Source organism: Delphinapterus leucas, chromosome 19, assembly GCF_059928025.1.
Source record: "Delphinapterus leucas isolate spDelLeu-1000000601 "Yukka" chromosome 19, BTC_Dleu_Yukka2, whole genome shotgun sequence".
Classification (NCBI taxonomy): domain Eukaryota; kingdom Metazoa; phylum Chordata; class Mammalia; order Artiodactyla; family Monodontidae; genus Delphinapterus; species Delphinapterus leucas.
In genome coordinates, this window is record NC_143147.1 from 58,502,452 (window position 1) to 58,528,458 (window position 26,007).

Here is a 26,007-nt window from a genome sequence, read left to right on the forward strand (position 1 = left end):
GCCTCACGCGCGCCGGAAGCGCGTCAGCTCAGTTTCCAGTCTGCAGAGCTGGGGGGGCGGTGTCAATTGGGGATACGCGGTCCAGTCAGAAAGCAACACGAGGGGTTTCGGAGGCGCAAGCGCGGCTCCGCCCCTCAGCTGGGGACTCCGCCCCATTGCCACGTTCGACGAAGGATTGCGCGGGGTGCGCTCATGTCTCGGCCAATCAGGAGTCGCAGAGCCCAGGCCCCCGAAGGTAGCAGCCATTCCAGACCCGCTGAAGGTGTAGGAGAAAGCCACCAGTCACAAGGCCAGGGAGAGAAAGTTCTCCGCCAGGAGCCAATGAGAGGCCGGGAAAGAGTGCGAGCGCGAGCTCCTTGGCCAATCCTGGGCGAGGGTGAGGGAGGTGCCCGTAGCGATTCCGAATCCGGGGCCGTGGCCAGTGTGGACGCCCAATGCGAGAGCGGCGGAGGCGGGCCCCGCAACCCACCGGCCAATCGGAGGTGGGCGCGGGCGGGCGCGCGCTCTGCGGCCTGAGTTATAAAGGCGGGGCGGGCAGTGCGCGCTCTTGTGGCCTGCTGTCCTGGCGGCGCCAACAGGATCGCTGAGATCGTTTCGACATGCTACGCCGTGCTCTGCTCTGCCTGGCCCTGGCCGCGCTAGTCCGCGCGGGCGCCGGCGCCCCCGACGAGGAGGACCACGTCCTGGTGCTCCATAAGGGCAACTTCGACGAGGCGCTGGCGGCCCACAAGTACCTGCTGGTGGAGTTCTGTGAGTGCCGCCCGCTCGTCCGTCCGTCCGGGCCGGGCCTCGCCGTCACCGCGGCGTGGGGACGGAGTGGGGACAGAGGAGGGGCCAGGGGTGCAGGAGCACCGGGGGGACAGGGGGACGGAGTGGGGGCTGGAGGGTGGGGGGGCGCGGGGATTCTGGGCGCCCCGCCCCACCCTCCCTCCCCCGGCCCCGCCAGAGGTGGGCTGGGGGTCTAAAGGGCTGTCAGCTTTCCGGCCACCCCATGGATGCGCTGACTCCTAGCCCCTGGAGAGGCGCATCCTTAAGCGGAAACAGCCTACACACCTGTCAGCGTCCGTGCGCTGGCCATGTCTTGGGGGCATCCCTCCTGCCCAGCTGGACCCTGAGGGTGACCAAGGGCAGACAGCTTGAGTGTGCTTTTATGCCTGAGGTCCACATGGCAGGATGTCTTGGATAGCCTAAGTAAAACAGGGTCGACTGTGTAAGCTGCTACAACTACGAAGGACCACGCAGGGTCCAGTCCCCTAATTGCTCGCCTGGACCAGTTCCCAGAAAACACTGCCCCTGCCCACACCACCTTCCACCAGGAACAGCTGTCTTCTGATTAACAGTGTTGCCAGCCAGAATCCAAAACCTTTGTGTCCATAAGTGTTTGAGCCCTGACTATTTCAGGGGGAAATCTTAGGCCTAACACAGCTGCTAACCTGAGTTCAGAGAGAGTCTAAAGAGCTCGGGTTAGATGTGAGTCTTGTACTCATGGTTAGTCTCACCGAGTATACGGCTGCGTATATGGCTGCCGTGGCTTTAGCTGCCTAACTTCTTTGGTTCCTAAAGGGAAATTCCAGGGACTCAACTGCCCTGATCGCCTGCAGGTAGTAGGAAGTTACTAATCATTGAAGACAAAGCAGAGTGGGGCTGGTGGTTTGTCATTCATGGCCTCTATCGGATATTGCCCAAGAGAACCAAGCTATCAGCTCAACCTGTGGGTTCAGAGGGGTTATCTTGGTTCAAAGATAAGGATTTTATGGAGGGAAGTACCAAAGGAGAAGGGAGGGGAGGCAGTGGAGTGGGTCGGTGCTGCCTTCTAGGTCTTGCTTTCTCTCCCAGATGCCCCATGGTGTGGCCACTGCAAGGCTCTGGCCCCGGAGTATGCCAAAGCAGCTGGGAAGCTGAAGGCAGAAGGTTCTGAGATCAGACTGGCCAAGGTGGATGCTACTGAAGAGTCTGACTTGGCCCAGCAGTATGGCGTCCGTGGCTACCCTACCATCAAGTTCTTCAAGAACGGAGACACGGCATCCCCCAAAGAGTACACAGGTGTGACCGCGGCACGTCTTTTCATTGCCTGCAGTTCCTGAAGATAACAGAGGCGTGGAGGAGAACCCATTCTTGAACCCATTTTAGGTCTAGTTCAGACTCTGAGGGTTGTGTGAGGAACATTCTCTCATTCCTGAACCTCTCAAGTGGAGAGGGTCATCCCAGGGGGGTGGCTAGTAGGCTGAGGCTTGTCCTAAGGTTGACCAGTAAGTGGGGGGAGGCTGAGCAAATGGAGCAACACGTCAGCCTTTGCTGGCTCTCTGGTGTGCCTGCCACCAAGGCGGGAGCAAGGGCCTTTCACAGAGGAGGGGCAAGCGGAGATCCGTGGGTACCGGTCTGGGGCTCGTGCCGGTCGTGGCAGAGCTTGAATCCATGCCCGGCTTCGTCTGCGGCACAGGCCCTCAGTCGCTGCTCGGCCGCCTCCCCTGTGTAGCCTGGTCGGTACCAGTGACAGCGGAGAATCTTTGTCTGTAAAACAGGTTCTGTGGCTTATCTGCTAGAATCCTTTAGAGCAGCCCGTCTTGTTAGTTCTGATGTCAGCAGCTCTGGTCTTCTCAGTAGGCTGCTGTTTCATTGCTCCCACTTTTACTTATGTTCACTTTTGGAATGGAAGTGCATTATGCAGAGTTACCATGGTCCCTGGTCACTAACACTAAGGCTTTGTAGGTGAGACAACTCTTCCTGACTCCACCTGTAACTGATAGCACAGCTTTCACTTATTCTCTGCAGAATGCTTTTTTTTTTAAGCTATTTTTTAAAGATTTATCTTAAGTGTTTTGTTTCTTTTTTGTTTTTTAAAAATATTTATCTATTTGTGGCTGTGTTGGGTCTTCGTTGCTGTGCGCGGGCTTTCTCTAGTTGCAGCAAGCGGGGGCTACTCTTCGTTGCGGTGCACAGGCTTCTCATTGTGATGGCTTCTCTTGTTGCGGAGCACGGGCTCTAGGCACGCAGGCTTTAGTAGTTGTGGCTTGTGGGCTTAGTGGCTCCACGGCATGTGGGATCTTCCCAGACCAGGGATCAAACCCGTGTCCCCTGCATCGGCAGGCAGATTCTTAACCACTGTGCCACCAGGGAAGTCCTAAAGCTTTTTTTTTTTTTTTTGCGGTACGCGGGCCGCTCACTGTTGTGGCCTCTCCCGTTGCGGAGCACAGGCTCCGGATGCGCAGGCTCAGCGGCCATGGCTCACGGGCCCAGCCACTGCGGCATGTGGGATCTTCCCGGATCGGGGCACAAACCCGTGTCCCCTGCGTCGGCAGGCGGACCCTCAACCACTGCGCCACCAGGGAAGCCCCCTAAAGCTATTTTTTAAAAAATATTTTATTTATCTATTTTGGCTGTGCCGGGTCTTAGTTGCGGCATGCGGGAACCAGTTCCCTGACCTGGGATCGAACTCGGGCCCCCTGCGTTGGGAGCATGGAGTCTTACCCATTGGACCACCAGGGAAGTCCCTAAGGCAGAGTTCTTTTAAACATGAGATTTGGCAACACTTTCCAGGTTGGACCAGGTAGTTGCACCCTATGAGGGGAAAAAGGGTAACTAGCCTCAGTCTCAGGAGGAGCAGTTTTCTTCCTTTTTGTTTTATCTGCTTGGGTGGCGTGCATGGGCTGATCTCTTCCTCCTGTCAGTCCAGGAGGCATGTGGGGCGAGGACGCCTGAGCAACCTTGGCGCATGAGGTGGTAGAGCCCAGCCCGTTTTTGCAGGGGAAAGCTGGCCTTGAGGCTGGCTTGCTAACCAGCCCTTTCTTCCAGTCCTGCCACATCTCTGATTAAGGGGAAGCCTAGTGTGAGGCCACTGGGGGAAGTGCACATGTGTTCAACGAATTTAAATGTCGAGGAAAAGTTACACGATGCACAGGTGTTAGTGGAAAAAATGACTTGTAATCTATCATCCAGAGGTCACCACTGCCTTTTCCTCCTTTAAACACAACCACAGTCTACCATATACTCAGATGGGAGTAGCCCTGGCATTTGGGCAGGTATGTAGACAAGATGCCTTTTCTGTGGCAAGAGGATGTTTTGCTCTGGTTTTGGCAGAGAGGTCGGATAAGGATGGGCGGGGAGGGTGGGCGCACCCCTGGTTTCAAGTGGACCCTGCATGTGTTTGGGTGCAGCTGGCAGAGAAGCCGACGATATCGTGAACTGGCTGAAGAAGCGCACAGGTCCTGCTGCCAGCACGCTGTCTGACGGGGCTGCCGCGGAGGCCTTGGTGGAGCCCAGCGAGGTGGCAGTCATCGGCTTCTTTAAGGTAGAGGCTTTGGAACTTCATCCCGGGTCTTCCTTCCTCCTGCTGTGGCCTGGGCACCACAGTCTGCCCTGTTGCTGACCAGGGCAGGGGTTCTCAGTGTTGCGGTGGCAGCCACCTCTGTTTCTCCTCTCCAGGACGTGGAGTCGGAGTCTGCCAAGCAGTTCTTACTGGCAGCAGAGGCCACTGATGACATCCCCTTCGGGATCACATCCAACAGTGACATGTTCTCCAAATACCAGCTGGACAAGGACGGGGTTGTCCTCTTTAAGAAGGTGAGTGGCCCTCGGGCAGCGTCCCCCCCCGCCCCCCGTGGGTAGTTGCGGTGCTGTGCTGCAGGGCTGGTGTTGCCTTCGAGGACCTTGCCCGGGCGGCGCTGGCTGCTGGACTGAGGCCCACCTGTTATCAGGGCCCATTTTGCAACGTCAGGTTGTAGGAGCCTCTTAAACAGTGGCCTTCAGCCCTTCAGCTGTGGGCCCTTTGTTCCAGCTTCTGTGGTGGCCCCGGTGCAGTGTTCTATGGAAGCCAGGCGGCTTCGGAGTGTTAGCTTGTTAAAGGAAAGCTGTGGTGATACCTGTACCAAAGTTTGGCATTTTAACCACTTTTAAGTATAGGATTCAGCGGCATTAATTACATTTGCGATGTTGTGCAGCTGTCACTCCTGTTTGTTTCCACTCTGGAGTATTAGTGGTATGTGTTCCCACCCTGTTGGTAGAGCCTGGCCCCAGGGCTCCCTCGGGCTCCTCCGGGCTCCCCCAGCCCCATGTCTGTTATTACTTGCGTGTGTCTTTGAACCACTGTGCGGTCTTGCTAGGACACAGCTGAGATTGGTGTGTGCATGGCATTACCCGAGTGGGCGATGGGGGTCTCTCTTTTATCTTAGCCAGCAGACAGTGGCTGAGCACCCATGCTCTTGGGACACAGCTGTCCCTGGACTGGGTGCTGAGTGGAGGAGGGAAGGCTGGGGGGGAGGGGCTGGGACTGGAGGCATGTCTTCAGGGGGTGGGGCTGGGCCTTTGACTCCTGTCCTGTTTTGTCCCCAGGGTTAGAAGGTAGTTAGAAGTAGTGTTACAGCAAAGTTGTAAATCGAGTGGTCAGAAAGGACACAGTGTTTGGGGGGCTGATCCCCCCACTGTGTGTGCACTCCCGGTGGGGCACTGCTGAGCCTCCAGCACCTGGGGGTGGGGAGCATGGGGCGGGGGCAGGCCTCCCAGCTGCACAGGGTTTTGGGGCAGCTTGCTTTCAGCTCTTTCTGAAGCCCCTTTTTCGAAAGAACTCAAGGCATTATATATGCTCTCTTTTCTTAGTAGACATCCTCATGATGTCCCCTAAAGGGAATAGAATTGCTAAATTAGTCGATTGTCTTCCCAAAAGTGCCCAGGAAACTGTAATTAACAGCTGATCAGGAAAAAACCCTGCCGAGTTGGATGGAATTGAGTGGAACAAAGGTCCTGGGCTCACCCTGCAGTTCTGGGTGAGGGACTGGGAGACTCAGGCCTGTAGAGCTTGCAAATCCCCTTTCATCAGCTTGGTCCACACAGTTCTTTTCCATTATCCTTGAGATCTGGAGTGGCATTTGTCACACTGGATCGATGGTTTTGGTGATCATATGTCCTTGAAGGTTAGCACGATTGTTCCTTGTTCGGCAAAGACTGTAGTCACGGTAGCTCATCTGTTCTTGGCCTCAAGTCTTTGGTGTTCACGCAGGCTGGGCACAGCCGACCCCCTCCGGTCTGGTGCTAGTGGGCGGGCATCCCCTCTTGCACTCGTTTGCAAGTCCACACAGTGACTGTGCTGGAACGGCATGGCTTCCTTGGGCAGCTGTGAGGAAGAGCCTGGCAGAGCCCACAGGCTTTGTACCGGGGGTCAGACAGCTCCTCAGATGAGAGGAAGAAGATGCAGACTCCTGCCCGGCCTGTGGTCCCCATTCTCTGCCATTACTTGTTCCCCTTCCTTCAGGCTGTTTGCCTAGTTCCTCAGAGTTAGCTGGGTCTTCCAATGGGCAGCCTCGAGAGTGGGATGGGGCTCCCAGGAACGGCCAGCTGCCACTTGAGAGAGAGGATGGCGAGGGTGGGGCTCCAGCAGAACTTGAGCCCGAGATTCCCAGCTTGGGTCCCAGGTCAGCTGGGTTCCAGGTCGTTGGAACTTGGACCACTGGTTTGAGAGCTGATCATCCTGTGTCTTTGGTTGGTGTTTACTTTGTTTTTCTTTTTCATCTTTGAAGCTGAGGGCTTAAGAGTGGGTGTGGGGCCTTTTTGTGACATTCTCATTGTGGTCTGGAGGGGTGGCCTTTGCCCAGGACCCCAGGCCTCCTGCAGCTGGCTGTTTGGTTTTTACCAAAGCAGACACCGAACATAGTGTAACATGGCAATATTACCTCAAAGACTGCGTCCCAACAGAGGCACAGCAGTTTTGGAGGAGTGGAGATGGCGGCCTATTTGCCTCTAATGGGGGCTCCATTTTATGCCTGATGGTGCCCAGCCATGGCCAGGCCAGCCTCTCGCCTCCATTTCCTTCCTATTTCTCTGCACCTTCCCTTTGCGGGTGTGGGGAAGGCAGAGCAGGCTTCAGCTCCCTGCTCCTGGCCCTCCGTGTGGTCCTACTTAGCAGCACGTGTTGTGATCAAGCCATGTGTCAGGCCCTACATAAGTGCAGTGGGAGTGGGAAGTGGCCACCTGCTTTTCTGGAAGTTACTTTAGGAAAACACAGAGGGAAATGACCCGGAAAGGAAGGTGAGTGGTTTTTCTCTCCAAGTCCCATTTGAGTTCACAGGGGTGATGGGAGGCTCACTGACCTGCTGGACAGGCCAAGGCACAGCTCAGCCTTCCTCACAAGGAGCTGTGTCTGCCATCCCCATCCAGAGCAGGGCCGCATCTCGCGGCTCTGCGGCGGCAGCCCTCGCCCTTCGTGGCCTCAGGACTTTGAAACTCTTGACAGGTTACTGGAGTTCCCAGAGCTTTTGTGTGTGTGGATTACACCTATCCATTTTTATTGTGTTAGAAGTGTTAGAAGTTAGAACTGAGAAATTTAAAAAAAACAAATAACTTGTTCATTTTGAAGTAACAGTAATAAATGTTAACATGTTATCAAAAATGACATTTTGAAAAAAAAAAAAAAAAAAAATGACATTTTGGGGGAATTCCCTGGCGGTCTAGTGGTTAGGAATCCGCGCTTTCACTGCAGAGGGCCTGAGTTCAATCTCTGGTTGGGGAACTAAGATCCCACAAGCTAGATGGTGCAGCCAAAAAAAAGATATTTTTGTGAAAATTAATTTTTCCCAAACAACAACATCTTAGGGGTAAGAGTGGTATTTTAGATTTCTGCTGGTCTCTAATGTCTGCCCAAACAGAAGACAGCTGGGTTCTCCTGTTTGCCTTTAGTCTGACGTAATGTCACACCGTACTGCACACTCCGGGGGGAAAGGGTGACAAGGCACCTGCCGTCTGAGCATGATTGTGAAAATCACTCTGACCTTGCATCCACCCTGGGAGGGCCTTGGACCCACAGGGGTGAGGCCCGCACTTGGAGAGCTGCAGTTTTAGGGACTTGGCAATGAGGAAGTCCTCTGGCACCCAGGACGTGGGGTTCTCGTGGCTTGTCAGGAACATGTCGGGGCAGGGTCTGGGTCAGCTGCTGCCATCCTGGCACGTGGGAGGCTGCCTGCCAGTGTTCGTGGGGAGCCTGCGTGCGCTCCTAGTGACCTCACTGTTGCCTGGTTGCCCAGAGGATATGTCCCTGCAGCCGTCACCTGGTTTTGCTTTGGACGGAGGCACGTGGGTCCTGCCCCCAACTGTGCTCATAACCCAGACAGGAAAATGCTGCAGACTGCGTTCCTGGCCAAGTCGGGCCAGCCGGGGCAATAGGGGGCTTTGTGGAGAGCCTCGGCATCCACACCTTTCTCTCTCCACAGTTTGATGAAGGCCGGAACAACTTTGAGGGGGAGGTCACCAAGGAGAAACTTCTGGACTTCATCAAGCACAACCAGTTACCCCTGGTCATCGAGTTCACTGAGCAGGTGTGGCTCTGTGCTGCTGGTCCTGTCCCTGGTGGGGGGAGGTTTTGGGAGGTCATGATGTTCGGTTGTGGGGACCCCCACTTGCAGAGCCCCTGCTGTTGTCCAGGCTTGTGGTGGCATTGGGGCCATTGAGAGAATAGCCTGTGTCAACAGTTTGGTTTGTGACTCAGACCAAGTAACTTGCGTTTCTAACACAGACAGCCCCGAAGATCTTCGGAGGGGAAATCAAGACACACATCCTGCTGTTCCTGCCGAAGAGCGTGTCTGACTACGAGGGAAAACTGAGCAACTTCAAAAAAGCTGCCGAGAGCTTTAAGGGCAAGGTGAGCACTCCCGGTGGCCTGCGGGCGGCTCGGCCCCAGGTTGAAGGCTGGTCCAGAGTGTTCTTCCTGCCTCAGGACAGCCTGTTTAGTCTCGGGGTCCCAGCTGTTGGGAGTGGGCAGCAGGGAGGCAGAGGGAGCCCTTGTCCTACAGTGCCGTCAACGTGCCTTTTCTCCCCCAAGATCCTGTTTATCTTCATCGACAGCGACCATGCCGACAACCAGCGCATCCTGGAGTTCTTCGGCCTGAAGAAGGAGGAGTGCCCGGCCGTACGCCTCATCACGCTGGAGGAGGAGATGACCAAGTACAAGCCAGAGTCGGACGAGCTGACGGCAGAGAAGATCACCGAGTTCTGCCACCGCTTCTTGGAGGGCAAGATCAAGGTACAGGCCATGTCTGGGGGTGGGCTGGGGGTACTGCTGAGGATCCTGGTGGCGCACCTCCTCCTGAGGCTCTGGAAGCAGCTAGGCAGCGGAGGGGTCCCTGGGTGACCGTGCATGCCTGACCCTGCTCTACCTGCCCTCTAGCCCCACCTGATGAGCCAGGAGCTGCCTGATGACTGGGACAAGCAGCCTGTCAAAGTGCTCGTTGGGAAGAACTTCGAAGAGGTCGCTTTTGATGAGAAAAAGAACGTCTTTGTGGAGTTCTGTAAGTGAGGCCCTCCAGCTCCTCAGGGCTCGGTGGGGCAGGGTACTTTCCGGCCGAGCAAGACTCAGAACGGCTCTCTTTCAGACGCCCCGTGGTGCGGTCACTGCAAGCAGCTGGCCCCCATCTGGGATAAGCTGGGAGAGACGTATAAGGACCACGAGAACGTCGTCATTGCCAAGATGGACTCCACAGCCAATGAGGTGGAGGCGGTGAAAGTGCACAGCTTCCCCACGCTCAAGTTCTTCCCCGCCAGCGCCGACAGGATGGTGCGCCCGCCATCGAGGGCTGGGTGGGAAGGGTGTGCAGGGGCAGTGGGGGGCTGTCAGGTAGGACCGCTTCCCGCATCTCATTCCCCTCCGCACAGGTCATCGACTACAATGGGGAGCGGACACTGGACGGTTTTAAGAAGTTCCTGGAGAGCGGCGGCCAGGACGGAGCCGGGGATGATGATGTAGGTGGTCACCGGACCCCGCGGCCCATGGGACATGCTTTCTCAGTGCTGCCGGGTAGCACTACACAGGGGCGTTGCGAGGGTTTTTAGGTGCCAGTGTTTGCTCAGGAATCTTCCCAGGCTCGTCTGGTACGTTCCCTGTCGAGCTGAGGTGCTCTGCTGGGTGTGAGCTCAGGCCTGTCCACATCAGCGAGGGTCACCTGGGGGTAGTGGAAGGGACGTCAGAAGTGCCAGGCCAGGAGGGTGTGGCAGGGTGGGCGTGGTGAAGGGAATGGTCAGCTGAGGCCGCAGGGCCCGCCCGGAAGCGGAAGCGCGGGGATGTGGGACCAGGGGGCAGACCTGCTGGGGGGCGGGGGCAGGTGAGGAGCGCCAGGGCCGTTTGTGCCGCTGTGGTTCATGGGCTGCCACTGGCCTCTCAGACTCCAGGGCTGCAGGGGTGGATGTTACACACCAGCAGTTCCCTGCTTGGTCTTCACGCTGGGGCAGCCCCTGCGCTCACCTGCTGGATGGCGTGGGCTGGGCTGCCACAGCACCAGCTCTGCTTCCACCCTGTCTTGTGGGCAGAAGTCCCCGTGCCTCACTCTCCTCGGGAAGCGCACCCCACATATACGCACATCTGCTCACAGAGAACAAAGTTGGCTGCTTGTGTCCGAGCGGCCAGCTGGTCCCTGGCGTACTTGGCATGGATGTGGGGGCCTCAGCATGCCAGCTTGGCCTGGACCTCTCATTTCCCTTCTTTTTCATCCTCCGTCCCAGGATCTAGAAGACCTCGAAGAAGCAGAAGAGCCTGATCTGGAGGAAGACGATGATCAAAAAGCTGTGAAAGATGAACTGTAACACAGAAACCAGACCTGGGCACCCAAACCCGGCACCTCCCAGTGGGCTGCACAGCCTCCGGACGCCCACAGACCCTCCCGGAGAGGGAGCGTCGATCGGAAATGCAGGGAACTTTTTTGAAGCCACACTTCACTCTAACACACGTGTAGATCTAAACCCGTCTTCCTTTGCTTTTCAACTTTTGGAGAGGGGTTTATTTCCAGGCCAGCCCAGCCCATCTTGGCGGGCCTTTTTTAAAATTGTGATGTACTTTTTTGTACATGGTTCTGTCCAGAGTGCCCGCTAAAATGTTTCGGAATCTCACGCTGGCAATGTCTCATTCCTGTTAGGTTTATACTATCGCTTAAAAAAAATTCCATCTGTGGGATTTTTAGATGTTTTTGGAAGTCAGGGTGTCTGTTCCACCTTGGCCAGGCCTCCCTGGGACTCCTGTCCCCTGTGTGGGGCGGGACCAGGCCGGTCTGGACAGGTCCCTCACCTCATGCGGTGTTGCCATGGTGGAGCGTGGCTCCTGTGTCGTTTGGTTAAATGGTGACTTCAGGTTTCTGTCACAGGGGCCCCCCCCATGACTGGAGGGTGCAGCTGCAGCCCCCTCCTTCCCCAAGCCAGGGTCCTCGTTGCTCTGTGACATCCAGGGTGGCCTGAGGCCTGCACCAGGCAGAACCAGGACCCTCCGTTCCCAGGCTGGGAGACGGCCACGGATGCTTGCTTGAGCCGAATCACATGTTGACAGTTCTTCAGGCATTTCTACCACAATATTGGAATTGGACACATTGGCCAAATAAAGTTGAAATTTTCTGCCTGTTGTTGCCTCTGCCTTACAACCTCCAGGCACGGGGAGTGGGGCTGGAATTCCAAGTTTCTCGGGAGAGGAGGTGGGCTTGGTGGGGGCCACTCTTGTTGAGACATCTCTTTCTTGGAACGCAGCAGAGACGCAGAAGCGTGCACAAATCCTGTGGGCACAGTGTGCGGAGCTGTCACCATCATGACGGGGTGAGGGGTGCCTCTCGGCCCTGTTCCTGTGCCGTCAGGCTGGTTTACCCGTGACGCAGTTCGGCAGCTTTACCCGCCGTGGGCGTCCAGTGGTCACAACATGGATTCTCCCCATGTGCCATGTCAGGACATGATGGTCAGGGACGCGTGGCTCTAACCTTAACCCTCGGGTGGGGAGTGGCCCCTCCCCACCGCTGCCTGGAACCACTGCGGCTTCTGATGAGAAATCAGGGGCGTTCAGACTCAAGAATGCTGTGCTCATCACCAAACCTTCATGTAAAAAAGAATCTGGAGTTAAGGTCGCAAATCTCTAGTTTTTCAAATGTCATTTGACTTCTAGAACCTCTGCTTACTCATAGTTTACATAGGGAAGAGTATCTCGATTGATTTTTTTCCCCCACAGACTCAAAAGTTGCCATCCTGGCTGCAGTGTTGGGCTGATGGCACCTGAGCCTGGATTGGTGACACCTCTTGGGCCTTGGGGAGAGCTCTGAGTGGGAGACCCACAGGGGGCCAGCTGGGCTCAGGTGGGTGTCTGTCCCCCGGCCAGAACAGCCCTGCCCAGCCCGGGGCTTCCCGTCTGTTGCTCTGTGCGCACATCTGTAGCCACGGGTAGGACAGCAGGGCTGTTGATGACGTTATTGGAGGGAACAGGTGGAGATCCAGTCCACTTAGGGAGGTCAAGGACAGACCAAATGTGGCTAGGTCTCCGAGGAGCCCGGCCTGTCGCTCCGTGTGCTCCAGCGGTCCCTCCAACTTGCTGCCTGGAGTAGGAAGTGTGCATGCATTTCCTGATTCCCAGCCCCCACTTCTGATGCTGCTGGGACCTTGGAGGTGGCAGGGGCAGGTCCAGCAGACGTGACCATGAGACTTGCTGTGAATGTGTTTCCCTTTGTGGTCTCGGCCCATGGGGAGGTGGGTGTGTCACGTCCCCCATGACCACAGCTACGCTCCAGCTAGAGGCCCAGGTGTCTGCTCCTGCCCTCACAAACCCCAGGACTGCTCCTGCCTTTCACCTGGGCGTGTGGTACACAGCTGGTGTCCAGGGAGAACCTGGTGTTAGCACCCTTGGCAGCACCAACCAAGCCCCGGCTTGTCCACATGCTCTGGCATCCAGGTACCGCTCCCCAGCTCAGCCCATGGCCGGACTCCCTTCCCTGGTTCTCAGGTGGTCTGTGCTAGGGCTGCTCCAGGGTCTGTGTGTGTTGTGCCTCAGCTGTGCTGACACAGAGAGATGTGTATCCGTGAAAGAGTGAGCTCGGGCACTTGGAGCTTCTGTGGGAGATCGCTGGGGAGGTGTCAGCTCTGCCCTCCTAAACGTGAGCGGGTTCCCCAGGGTTATGCGTGTGGTTTCCAGAGGAGGGAACCCAGGGTGGGCTGAGAGCAGGGCTGTCAGGAGTCACAGCTGCAAGGGGTGGGCTATGTCCCGTGACAGGCGTGGGTGACCCTGCAGACCAGCTGTGTGGAGCCTGGCCCTCCGCATAGAAAGCTCGGGGCCAGGCGTCGCGGCCCGGAACAGGGCCGTCGTGTGCTCCTGGGAGGGGAGCGAGTCACCGATGCCTTTTCCCCCTTTTGCCCAGGCAGCTGATTAGCACATTCCTGGCTCTGGGTTTGCTGGGACGTGGTGGCTGGAGTCCCAAACCCCCGCAACGCTGGTGGATTAGCGAAGTAACTTTGCAAGCTATGGGGTAGGCAGTCAAGGCTTAACAGCCTGGGGTGTCCCAATCTCTCTCTTCCTCTGTCCAGCTGGTAGGAAGCTATTGGCCTGGAACTAAAAAGCAACTGCTGGGCCTGTGTACTGGACCCCTGAGGTCTGGCTTCTGCACCTGCCAGGAGGCAGCTGAGTGGGCCCTGCATAGACTCCCCTCCAGGCCCCTGGCTTGTTTTCTGCTAGACGCAAAGCTTTGCTAGTTGAGTTTCCTTGGACTTTTCAAAGTAAGAGTTTTGCCCTGAATGTTTCACTTGCTTTAGTTCTCCAGAAGGCAGAACCTTAAAGTTGTGCAAACCAGGTCACTTGAGAAGTTCACACGGGCAGAGGCTCAGGGGCAAAGCTGTGTAAATACAGGTTTGGTGCTGGTGTGGTTATGTGAAGAGCAGGTTAGACTGCTCATGGCTGGCTTCTGCCGAAAGGCTTCTGAGTGAGTTGCTGTAGGCCATGTCCATGGCTTTGAGGACGTGCTGCCCGTGTCCTGAACAGAATGACTTTCAGACATCTGTCCCTTCTTGGATCCAAATATCCAAACGGAAACCCCAAAGCCGAGATCCTGAGCTCTCTCAGCTTGCCTCTAGCAGGATAGAGCGGGAGGGTCGCTCTTGGGGTCGCCAATAGACCCACCCTGATGGTTTGCCCTGCCTGGCCTAAGGCCTGTCACTGGTGGGAAAAACCATGCTGTTGGTGGCAGCTTCATCGGAGTTCTTTCATTTGATCCTCTGAGCAGGGCAGGCAGACAGAACTTTCCACAACATCAGAAAAGGCAATCTTCACATCAAAGGAAAGTTCTGTCTCTGTGTACAGCATAGGACTTTGTCTCTGGGCTTCACGTAAACAAGCCGGAAGAAACTGTACCCAGTTCCTCCCAAGTAACCAAGAGTTAGGGCCACCCAGCATCATACTCTGAGCCTGAAATGCAGGAACACTGGGAACCACCCCTCCCTCCGGGCCCCTGCAGGGCCTGAGTCAGGTGGAGTTTCCCATGTAACATTAGTGGCAGCAAGGCAGGCAGAGAAACCCTGTCAGGACAGGGAGCCCACCGTGGGCAGTGGCCTATCCTCAGCAGCATTTGGCCCAAGGCTTTGCACCTCAGGTGCTGATGCGTTTGTTGATTTGATTTTGTTGGATCAAGCTCAGCCTGGTGATGCAAGGACTTCCGGTGCCCAAGTCCCTGCCCCCCATACAGAGCGCTGACTATCCGTGGTTCTGTCAGCATCCAGGCCTTCAGTGACTGCCCGGAGGATCTTGCCAACGTTAGGGGCTGAACCGCACCCCCCTCAATATTCATGTTTTGAGGTGTTAACCCCCAATACCCCAGCGTGTGACCTTATTTGGAAGTGGAGTTGTTGCAGATATAATTGCTTAAGATGAGGTCATACTAGAGTAGCGTGGGCCCTAATCCAATGGCTGATCTCCTTATGAAAAGGGGAAATTTGGACACAGACACCTACTCAGGGACAGCACCATGTGAACACGAAGGTGGAGATGGGTGATACGTCTACAGGCCAGTGAACGTCAAGGACTTGCCACCAGAAGCCAGGAGATGGGCCTGGAGCAGATTCTCCCTGGGAAGGAAACAGCCCTGCCGGCAGCTTGATCTTGATCTCCAGAACTGTCATTTGAGACCCCCAGTCTGGTACTTCATTACAGCAGCCCTGGAAGAGCAATACGGCCAGCTTCAGATGCTGCGGGGGCTGTGTGGACCCCACAGGCCCAGCTCTGCTCCCAGGGCGTGTCCCCTGTGAGCGTCCATCCATTGGCTCTTGTCTCGCACTGAAGCCTGAGCCCCACCTCGGTGGCCCTGCTGGTGTAGCTAAGAACCCTAAGGGCTTTTGGAATCTCATTTCTGCCCTGTTGCCCTCCCAAGAGAAAACTGCAAAAGTCAGTCCGTAGTTTCAGACTTTGGCCGCCGCACTGAAGACAGCCAGTGCTGGCCCAGCCTGCTGGGATATCTCACAATTCCGCTGCTTGTACTCCTACAGGTAAGTATGCTCTAGGTCAGGTGCAGAGGGCACACACCGCCCAGGATGTGACAGCTATGGCGTCATGGTCCTTGGGTAGCAGACTAGATACCATGTTGAGTGTGAGCACCTGTGTTCTTGGCATGAAGCAGCAGGAGCCTGGAACCAGGAGGAATATAGGGGAATGGGAAGGAGGGGAATGAGGACCTGGGTGTGGAGGGGGCTGGGGGGGGGTCCCAAAGTAAGGTCGGATGGGTTGAGTGGGAGCTGAGGCATTTAGATTCTAATCTGGGAGATTTCCAAGCAGGGCAGTGCCACTGAAGCCCACGTTTTGGGAAAACTGCCCTGAGAGTGATACGAGCCATGATGGAAGGTGATAAGTGACAGGGAGATGAGTAGGGATGGGCCGCCTTCTCCACAGCAGGACCCTGTCCTGTGCTTCCTCAGGTGTGGGTGGCCCCCTTGCCTTCCCAGGAGTCAGAGGCAGCTGTGCTCACCACACATCATGCCCTTCTCCCCAAGTTCCCGGGACTGTAGGAGACCCTGACCTTGGTACCTGTTTGCCTTCCTTATGGGCCCTGCCCTTCTAGCGCCTCTCCTGCCCTCTGTCAGGCACCTTCGAGGTCCAGCTGAGGGGCAGGGAGCAGTGGCCAGGAAGGATCTGACCCCTTTGGCCAGGAACAGTGACAGGTGGGTTGAAAGATGAACCACTAAACATGATCCTGAGGGCACGGCTGGAGCGGCTCAGTTTCAGCCCCTCGGGTGTAAGCATGACTGCGCAGCTTTATATAGCTCTGCGGGCCCTATATAAGCAGGAGGCGCCCTGGCCAGCGGGAGCACGGAGAGCACCGAGGTGGCTGTGCTGGAGATCAGCATCAGCCGGAAGAGCCTGCACGCCACTCTGGTCTGGGCACCTTCCTCCCCCAAGCAGTAGGGTCCCCACAGGGGTGGCCCACACCATAGCTGCCAGGATGCCCAGCAGAACAGTCCGCTATGCCCGCTACAGCCCGAGGCAGCGGCGCCGGAGGCTACTGGCTGATCGCAGTGTGCGCTTCCCTAACGATGTCCTGTTCTTGGACCACATCCGCCAGGGTGACCTGGAGCAGGTGGGGCGCTTCATCCGGGCTCGGAAAGTCTCCCTGGACACCATCCACCCCTCAGGTGAGTGCCTGTGGGGCCAGTGAGGGTCTGTGGGGCGGCAGGGGAAGGCCTGAGCCTTGACCCCTCCTGTCCTGTTCAGGTCTGGCTGCCCTTCACGAAGCAGTGCTTTCTGGAAACCTGGAGTGCGTGAAGCTGCTAGTCAAATACGGGGCGGACATTCATCAGCGAGATGAGACAGGCTGGACACCCCTGCACATCGCTTGCAGCGATGGGTACCCTGACATAGCCAGGTGAGAGGGTGGCCTCCAGGATGTGGTCCCCCAAAAGGTGGCCCTGCTGGTGTAGCTAAGAACCCTAAGGGCTTCTGGAATCTCATTTCTGCCCTGTTGCCCTCCCAAGAGAAAACTGCAAAAGTCAGCCGTAGTTTCCAAAGGGTCTGGTTTCTTCCTCCTCACCTCACCTGGAAAAATAAAAAGCAGGTGGACCTCAGAACCCCAGCCTGCTACCCTGGGGCAGGGGTGAGCATCCTGCAGGCCACCTCCCTTCCTCAACCAGGGATGCCCTTTGCACCCAGGTACCTCATTTCCCTGGGGGCAGACAGAGAAGCAGCCAACGACGATGGTGATCTGCCCTCGGACCTCATTGACCCTGACTTCAAGGACTTGGTGGAGTTATTCAAAGGGACTAAGATGGACTGAGCCCAGCCCCGCCCTCCTAGGGCTCTAGCCTTCCCTGGAGACGTCAGGTGCCCACCTCCCCCAAGTGCCAGGAGTGCCCCACCAGCCGGGCTGGGGGCCGCCCAGGCTGGCCAGGACCCCATACTTGGGCACAACCCTCGCCCCCCGACCCCGGCCTGGCTTTTCCTCCAGGTGAATTTTTTATTGCGACACTTTCTACTTTTTCAATAAACCTGATTCCCAAGTCCGTGGTGATGGCCTGATTACTGGGGACCGGCCCGTCCCAGTCCTTCGGCTCCGGCTGCTCCGGTGGTCAGCGGACCCCGCCCTCCACTCTGGTCTAGGGGTCCGGCAGTGCCGGAGCAAGGAGCCAGAGCCCCGTGGCTCCCGACCGCCAGTCCCTGCAATTCGTCGACCCCACTGCCCCCCGGCCCTGTCCCAGGACCCCGACCCCGCCGGCCCGGACCCCCCAGAACCCCACTGCCTCGAGAGCCCGTCCGCGCCATCCCCCGTCCCCCGCGGCCGCCAACTCCACAAACCCCACGGACACCAGACCCTCGGCCCCAGCCTCAGTCTCCTCCCCTACCCTGCGCGCCGGCGGTCACGTGGCCGGCGCCCTCGCGCGTGCGCGTGCGCGGAGGTGCGCGTCACTTCCGGCCGGGCCCCTGGCAGCTGTAGCGGCGGCCGAGAGGGCGAGGTGAGGCGGTGGCGGCGGGGGCGGGGGCGGCGGCGGGGGCGGGGGCGGGGCGGGCGCGGCCGGGACCCGCCCTGGTGCGGCGGCCGCGAGGGGAGGGCCCCGGGCGGGGTCGTGGGGCGCCCGGCCCGCCGCGGCGGAGGTTAGGGAGGGGCGCGGCGGGGCGGGCAGGGCCCGCCGGGCACGGGACTCAGAGGGGGCAGCGGGCCGCCCTTTTCCGCCCCTGAAGCTGCAGCCACCCAGTCGTCCGGGGAGCAGCCCTGATGATGCTTCCTGACCCTTGAGCGCGGCCGGCCGGGCTCCCGCGGTTCGCCTTCCGCCGCCGTCCAGCCTGTCCCAAGCTCCTGGCTTCTGAGCCAGGCGGGGCGGTGCCGGGTGCGGGGTGGGAAGCGGGTAAGAGGCTGCCCGCCGTCGGGGAGCTCACCGGGCCCCGGGGGCTGCCGGGGTGGGCGGGAGCCGCAGCGGGGAGGCCGCAGACATCAGATTTCCAATTACAGAAGCAGACCAGGTTGTGAGAAACTTCAGGTAACGTGGAGGTGCACAAGTCGTGTCCCCGACCTGTCTCGGGGAGAGTTCCCAGAGAAGGTGGTCGTTAGCCGGGCCCCCAGGGACCAGCGCGATAGTTTTGGGTAGACAGGACATTTTGAGCAAAGGCCCTGAGATGTCAGTGGGGAGTGTCCAAAGCTTTTAGAGAGGAGTGCAGGTGGGGAGGGAAGGGGGCAGGAGCTGAGTCCTGAAGGAGGAGGCTTGATTTGGGGTGAGTGGAAGGGCTAGCGAGATTTCCACGTGAGGAGGGAGGGGGTGCACACACTGGGGTTTGTTGCTCGGGAGGGGAGCTGCTGTTGACACCCAGGAAAGTGGGGGAGGGGTGGTGCAGTGCTTAGAGGCTTTGCCTGGGGGACTTCAAGAGACTGCCGGGCCCATTTGGCATCTAATACGACAGTGTCCTGCTGGCACTTCCTTGGGTGATAGATCGTTTTCTAGAAGTCTCATTGGTAGAAACTGGGCTGTTGAGAGCCCCAAAAACACCGAATATTGAAGGAGAAGTGGAGTCTAAGAAAATTTGAGTACCTATCAAAAATTCTAAAGGAACACAGAGTGGCTGCAATTGTGTCATTGATTGTAACTCCAGAATATCCACTGTCACTTTCCCAGACCACAGAGTGTCATCTCGCCCAGTCCTTAGGCAGATGGCTGTGTGTGGGGAAAGAGTTCAAGGCTGGGGGCCTGGAGACTGGGCTTTGGCGCCCCCTGCCCCCATGCCTCCTCCCAGGAGGTCTCTGAAGCCCTTTGTTCCCATGGAAGAGCAAGGTGCTACATAGATCCATCCAGGAGGACTCCCTCCCTGTCTCTGAACAGAACCACATCAGTGCCAGGGGTCAGGAACCTGCCAGGAGTACAGGCAGGGGTGGAGGCAGGCTCTCGGGTGCTCAAGCCAGCTGAGCCATCTTGACCTAGCCCTGACTGCTGTGGCCCTGGAGGACCAGAGGTTGGGAGGCCCTTGTGGTCCAGACCCCATTCTGCTGGGTGGAAGGTTGCTTCACCTGTCAGGCCTCCAAAATGGGGGTTATCGGGGTGCTACCTGGCTCAGTGCAGTGGCCACCCTACAATTGGCCCTTGGCAAATGTTTACCGTGGCCGGCAGCGCTGCTGCCCCTTCACAGTGTACTCTACGTTTGTGGGTCTCCACCACGCCTGAGTGGGCTGTCTCTGCATTCGGTTTGCCCAGGGCTATCCTGGCTCACGGTTCGTAATCAACAGCAGCCCTTTTACTTTCAGGAGTGCCCAGTTGGACAATACATTCCTTCTGTGATTGCCCTGTCCACCATCATATTGGATAAGCAGCCACGGAGACCTTGTTTGAGATGGTGGCTTCATGTGGCTATACTTGGGTCCCTGTTGAGCAGGAAGGCCTGGTGAACATTCTTGGGGAATGTTTTGGCTCAGATGGGGATTCTGAGGCCCATAGAGGGAAGAGACTTGCCCAGGGGCAACAGAGCAGGGATGGACGACCGCCACTCACAGAGTGGCTCTGGACCCTGCCAGGTGCCGAGCATGCAGCCCGCTGGCTGCTATGGGCTAGTCAGCCGTGGACAACAGTCAAGGCCTGCAGAGCACACTCGGGGGCAGTGTATGGTTCTCCGTGGCGCTGGCAGCAGCAGAGGTGGCTCTGAGGCACAGACTGTGTTTGAGGGGTGGGCCCAGTAGGTGGTGACACCTGATGAGATAGATTGTGGCCAGACTGAGAGCTTGATGGCAGTAGAAGACCCTGGTAGTGTCCGGGTGGGGAGTGACTTGGCAGGGTGGGTCTTGGGAAGATCGTGCTGGCGTGACGTATACCGGGGATGGAGAAGAATAGTGCAAGATACTGTCCCGACACAGGGATTGGAGGGTGAGCAGTGGATGTTGGACCAGGGGTGGGTGGGAATGGGAAGAAGTAACTGAAGAGCACATGCGTGGAGGCTTGAGATTTGTGGGCCGAGGGGAGACTCGTTGCATAATCAGATCTAAGACCTCAGTGGTGTGAGCTGGGTCTCCGTGGTCCGCTGAGAATGGAAAAATGTTGCTAACCTTTGTGCTGGTGATTGCCAGATGCAGCCCAATTTCAAAGCTATTAAAATAGGAAAAAAGTTTCTCAGAGTTGGTGGGATATTGGAAATGTGATGAGGTTTTGAGCTCCAGTCTTGAGGAAATAATTGTGCCTGATAATCGCTGTGAGCAAAAGTCGGAAAGAAAACAAAGGGAGGGAGATGTTTGCGGAAGTGGATGCTACCTCCCTGCTGGCCAGATGGACTTGAGGCTCCAACCTCAGTGGGACTCTTGTGACCTGCTGGGCCTTTTTACGTGTCCCTGGCACTTTTCCAGGCATGCCATTCACCTGGACCCTCCACACCGGCCTCTGTAGTGGCCCTGCTCAGCACTTTCCCTGGGCAGTAAATGTGCTCGGGTTTCCCTCCACTTCACCCCACAGGCCACTGTCAGCCCAGGCCTCGCACCTCCCTTCGCAGCCAGGGACAGGCAGTCGTGGCTGATGGTCCCACTTCCTCCCCTCGCTCCACTGAGACCCTTTGTGCTAGGTCGATGGAGATTTTGTCATGCTGGTTCAGCGGTCACCTCTTCGTCCAGGTCTTAACCTTGAGTCCAGCTGCCCCCTTGGTCATCTCTTCCCTGACCTTGTTCTCCCTCCCCCATCCATGCCTTTGTGGCTCGGCCCTCTCTGCTGGAGCAGCCGTGTGTCCCCAGGCTTCTGTCTTTAACATCAGTGGTGTGATTTGCCCACTGTTGCTGTGGCTCGTGCTCGCGGCTGTCACCTTCTGTAGTGGAAACAGGCCCCATGTATATTGGTCCCTTTCAGTGGCTCTACCCTCTGGGCGCTGACAAGTACCGCTTCTCTGGTCACTCCGGTGCACCTCTCAGTGGCCACGTGGCCCTTTCCCTTGGATACACACCTAGGACTGGAATAGCTGTCATGGGGTGTGCATATTTGTTAGGGTTTTCATGGAAATTTCCTTTGGGGTCAGCATGGGGGCCCAGCTCCTTGGAGGAGCCCCAGGAGGTGATGAAGGTGAGCGAGTGCAGCTCACTGTTCCTCTGTCTTCAGGGGAGCAGCAGGGACCTGGCCTCTTGGGAAGCTGCTGGTACACTCAGGAGAAGCCTTGGTGTCTCTGCGTCCCGCCAGGTGGCAGGATCTCAGTGGGGGCAGGGCAGGGCCAGCACAAGGTTCTGAGGAGAAAGGCCCCTGGAGGGAGGCTGAGCTGCTGGGAGAAGACGGAGGACTCAGAGTTTCCTCACATCTAGGAAGGCCAGCTGGTAGGACACAGGCCATTAAAGATGGACCTGGTTAGGTGTGACCTTCCCCATTGAGAGGAGGCAGACGGTGACTCCTTTTTAAAGAGTCATTTTACTCGTCCTTCAAGTCCCAAGGACGTGAGAGGGTGTCCAGCACCTGGCCGAGGTGTTTCCCGGCCACTCTGACCAGGGCATCAGAAACCTTGTAACTCAAGTAGCACATCTGTATGGGCAGGCGCCCAGTGACAGGTGCACAGCTCCGTGGTTTATGGGGGACACTAGCCTCTGGTTGGGAAGCCCAGCCAGTGGGGGCAGCGAGGGGTGGGTGCCCACTGTAGAGACTGAATGCTCCAGGGGTCCGGGGCACAGGCCTCGGGACTTCAGTGACCAAGGGGAGCAGGTAGGTGCCCAGAGAACCCCAGAGCCACGTGTTCACGTGCATGTGTGCAGGCAGGGCGACGGGAGCTGTGAGGGTCTGGCACCTGAGTCGGGCCTGAGACTGAGCAGGGGGCCCTAGGCCAAAGGCATGTGCCCATAAAGGCTAGGCAGCCCCCAGAGGCTGTGACCAGAAGAGGCCAAGGCTGCCCTGGAAGGAGAGGCCCCAGGGATGGGCAAGGCTGGGAAGGCAGGTACCCTGAAGAAGTGGCCACTCAGGTCCAAGAGGACAGACTGCAGGAGGGCTGAGGGGGCCTGGGCAGGAGGGGCCAGCCTAGAGCGGTCAGGGGCTGGCTGGTCCTCCGGGGACCTCCCTCCTGTTGCGGAATTGGAGCCTCCCACCTCACCCTGCTGCCGACAGCCCCCTGGGACTTGAGTGTTCTTGAGCCCTTTGAGTGGCCCCACGGCACCCTCAGGCCAGAGAGGGCTTACCCTTTGTGCTCTGGTGTTCGTGGGGCTGGCGCCTGGGCAGGAGAACCATGGGCAGTGAGATCCCCCGAGTCCAGGAAGGAAGTCACTTTGTGAGGAGCTGGGCCTCTCCCCTGGCATGGCACAGGGTTCCACGTGCCCCCCCAGGAAACTGGCTTTATGCTTTTGTTTTGTTGTTGTTGCCTCAACCTGTGGGCTGTGTTTACCTGTGCAGGTGTTTGTTTTTTTTTTCCCATCTGCACTGTGTGGCATGTGTGATCTTAGTTCCCCGACCAGGAATTGAACCCAAGGCCCCTGCAATGGAAGCACGGTGTCTTAACCACTGGACTGCTAGGGAAGTTCCCCTGTGCGGGTGTTTAAAGGCCAAGGGAGCCAGAGAAGAAGTACCCACCGTGTCTCATCCTCCTGGCCCTTCAGGAGGGGCTGTGGCTACATGCTCTAAGCATTCTGGGGCCCCTCGGCTCCAGGGGTGTGTGGGAGAGGCACTTGTGCTCAAAGACCCTTCCCAGGCTTCCCCCCCACACCCCCAGCATCTTGCTCTGGGGCAAGGCCAGGCCTGGGACTGGCCCTGTGCAGCCAGCTTCCTCAACCTGCGGTGTGTGTCCTCAGCCAGAGAGAGCACATTGTCCAACTGGCCAGTTTGAGAGTGAGCCTAAAAATAGACCCCCATCCAGGGCTGTATAGTCCCCTGGGCTGAGAGAGAGGCTGTAAACAGCACACACCCCAGAGTCTCGGTCACTAGGTTGGGCCTGGCGACTTCCTCCAGGCTCACAGCCCTCCCCCAGCCCTTCCGTCACACCCCGGGGACCAGGAAGCTGGGCAGGCTCTGCTGGGCTTCTCACCATTGGGAAGCACATCCCCATTTTACAGATGGGAAACTGAGGCTCAGCAGAAATGACACACTAGGCCCTGCAGGCAGTGAGGGCACTGGGACGACCGCAGGCCTTCCCCACAGACCCACGCTGTGCCGGCAGTGGTGCTCTGAGACTTGAACTGGGAATGTCAACAGAGCTGCCTGACTCTGGGGAAGGTGCTCCCAGGCAGCAGTGGTCCAAGTGCCGGGGCCACTCGGAGCTCATGCTGCTCTGACCCGTGCATGTCGCTGGCCCAGCCCCATCTGGCTGACCCTGCCGCACCCTTAGCCAGCTGGATTGTGGCTAGACCCTGTCTCCTGGAAGGCAGGGAGGCCACAGCTAAAGGGAAGAGGCAGGTGCACCCCACGCCCTTCCAGTCTCTGGAGCTCTTCTGGAGAGGGTGGTCTCCGTCCCATTCCTGTGTCGTGGGCTTCCCTTCCAGAGGCCGAGGGGATCCGGCAGCGGAGTGCGAGGACCAGACACCCCAGCGATGACCAGGTGGGTCTTGGGCAGTGGAGTGGCCTCCAGGTGGGAGGGGCCTGCCCCCAGCCCCTCCTCACTGGCCGGGTTCCCCCAGTTCCCCTGTCTCCAGAGTCGTCTACAACGGCAAGAGGAACAGTAGCCCCCGCTCTCCCCCCAACAGCAGCGAGATCTTCACCCCGGCCCACGAGGAGAATGTGCGCTTCATTTATGAAGGTACACGGGGTGCCCCCAGCCAGGCCCCCTGAGCCCCTCCTGCCCCTGTACCCTCACTCCACCCCAGGCAGGTGGGGGTACCCAGCTCTGGTCACGGGAGATGGTCAGCGCTGTGGTGTTCCTGACAGGGAGCAGCCCAGAAGAGGCAGTATTTGGAGCCAGTGGTGTTTGCTCGGGGAAAGGGGGGCCGTGGAAGACAGTGCACCCTGGGAAACCTGGGGCATCCTGGAAGTGGTGTGGCTGGGGTGTGTGAGCATGTGTGCACAACATTTGTGCCAGGAGGTGGGGGATGGAGGAGGCGGGAAAGATGGGGGGCCTGCCTGGAGGAAGTGCTGTACCCCAATGAGTCTCATATGCCACTGTGACTGCAGCTTTGGTCATGGTACCATGAGGCTGAAAGGGGCATGGTCTGGGCAGGGCTCCCCGAGGGAATGGGGATGTGTTGGGGACAACTTCAAGTCAAGAGCAGGCTAAGCCAGGGGGCCAAAAGCTGTGAAGCGGGAGTTGGGGGCAGGGGGCCTGTGGGGCCACTCTGATTGGGGGGGAAAGGTCAGGAGAGGGTGTCCTCCAGCTTGGACACTGACTGGGCCGGACTGCCTGATGCTGCAGGCCTGGGGGTCTAGAGCCCCTGACCACCCCTGCTTCCTGCAGCCTGGCAGGGCGTGGAGCGGGACCTGCGCAGCCAGATGTCGGGCAGCGAGCGGGGCCTGGTGGAGGAGTATGTGGAGAAGGTCCCTAACCCCAGCCTGAAGAGTGAGTGGGGCTGGCCTGGGAGGGAGGGGCCGGCCAGGGGGTTGAGCTGGGGGCAGGAAGGCCCACCTGCTTCCAAGACAGCCTGGCAGGGTGGGCTGGGTCCCAGGGCTTTCAGAGACAGGGGCAGGACGAGGGACAGACCCTGCCTCTCCACCTGCGCCTACCGCTGACCGCTCTGTCCCCTGGCAGCCTTCAAGCCCATCGACCTGAGCGACCTGAAACGCCGGAACACGCAGGACGCCAAGAAGTCCTAAGGCGCACCGGTGCCCCTCCCCTGGCCTCTGGGAGATCTGGGTGCAGCCTGCTGTTGGCCTCCTCCTCTCCTGTGGGCCCACCTTCTGGGAGGGGGAGGGGGCCTTGCTCCCAGTGGTCTGAAAACCCCAGGACCAGGACATGATTGATGGCCAAGGCCTGCCCCTCCTCCCTAAGCCCCCTCCTTTCCTCTTGGGGGATCTCAAGCTACCCCCAACACTAGGAGGGCTTGGGCCCTGCCAGCCCCTGCCCTCCCGTGGGCCTAGGTGGCTCTTTTGAGCTGCCTGGCCCTGCCTGCCCCCCAGGGCCTTGACCCTGACTCCCTTCACCTTCCCCTGCCCCCCCCCCACCCCGGCCACTTCCAGGATCAGGAGGGAGACGAGGGGGCCTTTGTTGTCTCTTGTGCTGGTGGGATTGGGCTGGGTTAGCTCCTGAGGTGGCCAGGAGGCAGGACAAGGGTGATCCCACCCATGCCCAGCATGGGTCCCCCACTGACCCCTGCTGCGTCTCTGGCCTGGACACAGGGGGTGTCTGACCCCTCGCCCCACTCTCCAACTTGGCCCCTTCCTTCCCTGTGTCAGCTTCAGGATGGCACCAGCTGCCTGGGCCTGGGACACTGCTGGGTGCCCCCTCCAAGGGGTCTTGGGCAGCCAGGCCTGGCCCTGCCTTGGGAAGGGGCATGGGGCTGGCCTGAGCTGGTGAGGCTGCCCAGTGGGTCCTGCCCTGTGTGGTGAGTTGGGAGGGTCTTCAGGGCCATTTTTTCTTCCTGTGCTCTCCAAATCCAAGTGTCTGACTGGAACCTGAGGACGAGTGAATAAAGGCGGGGTGGCATTGGCTTGGCCACTTGGTCTGTGAGGCCCTTGTCTCGGCTGCCCACACAGGGCTGGAAATCCAGGGTCATGGTCCAGGCCCAGAAGTTCCGTCTGATCCCTGGGCTCCACCAGGGGGCTTGGGCCTCCTGGGGGGCAGTGGGAGGTGGAGGTGGGGGCCCTGGAAGGTAACACATCCCACATCACTCTGCGGCACTGGGTCCTTGGGGAGCGGCTCCTCTGCTGTCCGGATGGAGGAGTGGCTGCTGGGCTCAGAGCGCCCCAAGTGCACTCAAC

General features: G+C 58.4%; 3 protein-coding genes across 7 annotated transcripts; all 3 read left to right on the forward strand.

The window, feature by feature from the left end:
- Positions 1-529: 529 nt before the first annotated feature.
- P4HB (prolyl 4-hydroxylase subunit beta) lies at positions 530-11,359 on the forward strand. Its single transcript, XM_022589315.3, has 11 exons — positions 530-750; positions 1,837-2,043; positions 4,155-4,288; positions 4,423-4,560; positions 8,196-8,300; positions 8,498-8,623; positions 8,804-9,004; positions 9,149-9,269; positions 9,354-9,535; positions 9,634-9,720; positions 10,477-11,359. The coding sequence occupies exons 1-11, from the start codon at positions 600-602 to the stop codon at positions 10,555-10,557; spliced, it is 1,533 nt and encodes a 510-aa protein (XP_022445023.1). The 5' UTR covers positions 530-599; the 3' UTR covers positions 10,558-11,359.
- A 98-nt stretch (positions 11,360-11,457) lies between these two features.
- Positions 11,458-17,279, forward strand: PPP1R27 (protein phosphatase 1 regulatory subunit 27). Of its 2 annotated transcripts, none has more exons than XM_022589907.3 (4): positions 11,458-15,243; positions 15,813-16,383; positions 16,463-16,613; positions 16,898-17,276. In XM_022589907.3, exons 2-4 carry the CDS (start codon positions 15,939-15,941, stop codon positions 17,019-17,021), a joined length of 720 nt encoding a protein of 239 aa, XP_022445615.3. In that variant the 5' UTR covers positions 11,458-15,243; positions 15,813-15,938; the 3' UTR covers positions 17,022-17,276. The 2 variants fall into 2 exon arrangements, with proteins under 2 accessions (XP_022445615.3, XP_089757665.1); XM_089901539.1 differs by lacking the exon at positions 11,458-15,243 and having other exon boundaries at positions 15,253-15,912; positions 16,229-16,383; positions 16,898-17,279.
- A 368-nt stretch (positions 17,280-17,647) lies between these two features.
- On the forward strand, positions 17,648-25,744 carry MCRIP1 (MAPK regulated corepressor interacting protein 1). Of its 4 annotated transcripts, none has more exons than XM_022589318.2 (5): positions 17,648-17,697; positions 23,643-23,698; positions 23,778-23,896; positions 24,548-24,649; positions 24,839-25,744. In XM_022589318.2, exons 2-5 carry the CDS (start codon positions 23,691-23,693, stop codon positions 24,901-24,903), a joined length of 294 nt encoding a protein of 97 aa, XP_022445026.1. In that variant the 5' UTR covers positions 17,648-17,697; positions 23,643-23,690; the 3' UTR covers positions 24,904-25,744. The 4 variants fall into 4 exon arrangements, with proteins under 4 accessions (XP_022445026.1, XP_022445024.1, XP_022445027.1 ...); XM_022589316.3 differs by lacking the exon at positions 17,648-17,697 and adding an exon at positions 17,865-18,087; XM_022589319.3 differs by lacking the exon at positions 17,648-17,697 and adding an exon at positions 18,096-18,219.
- Positions 25,745-26,007: the final 263 nt, after the last annotated feature.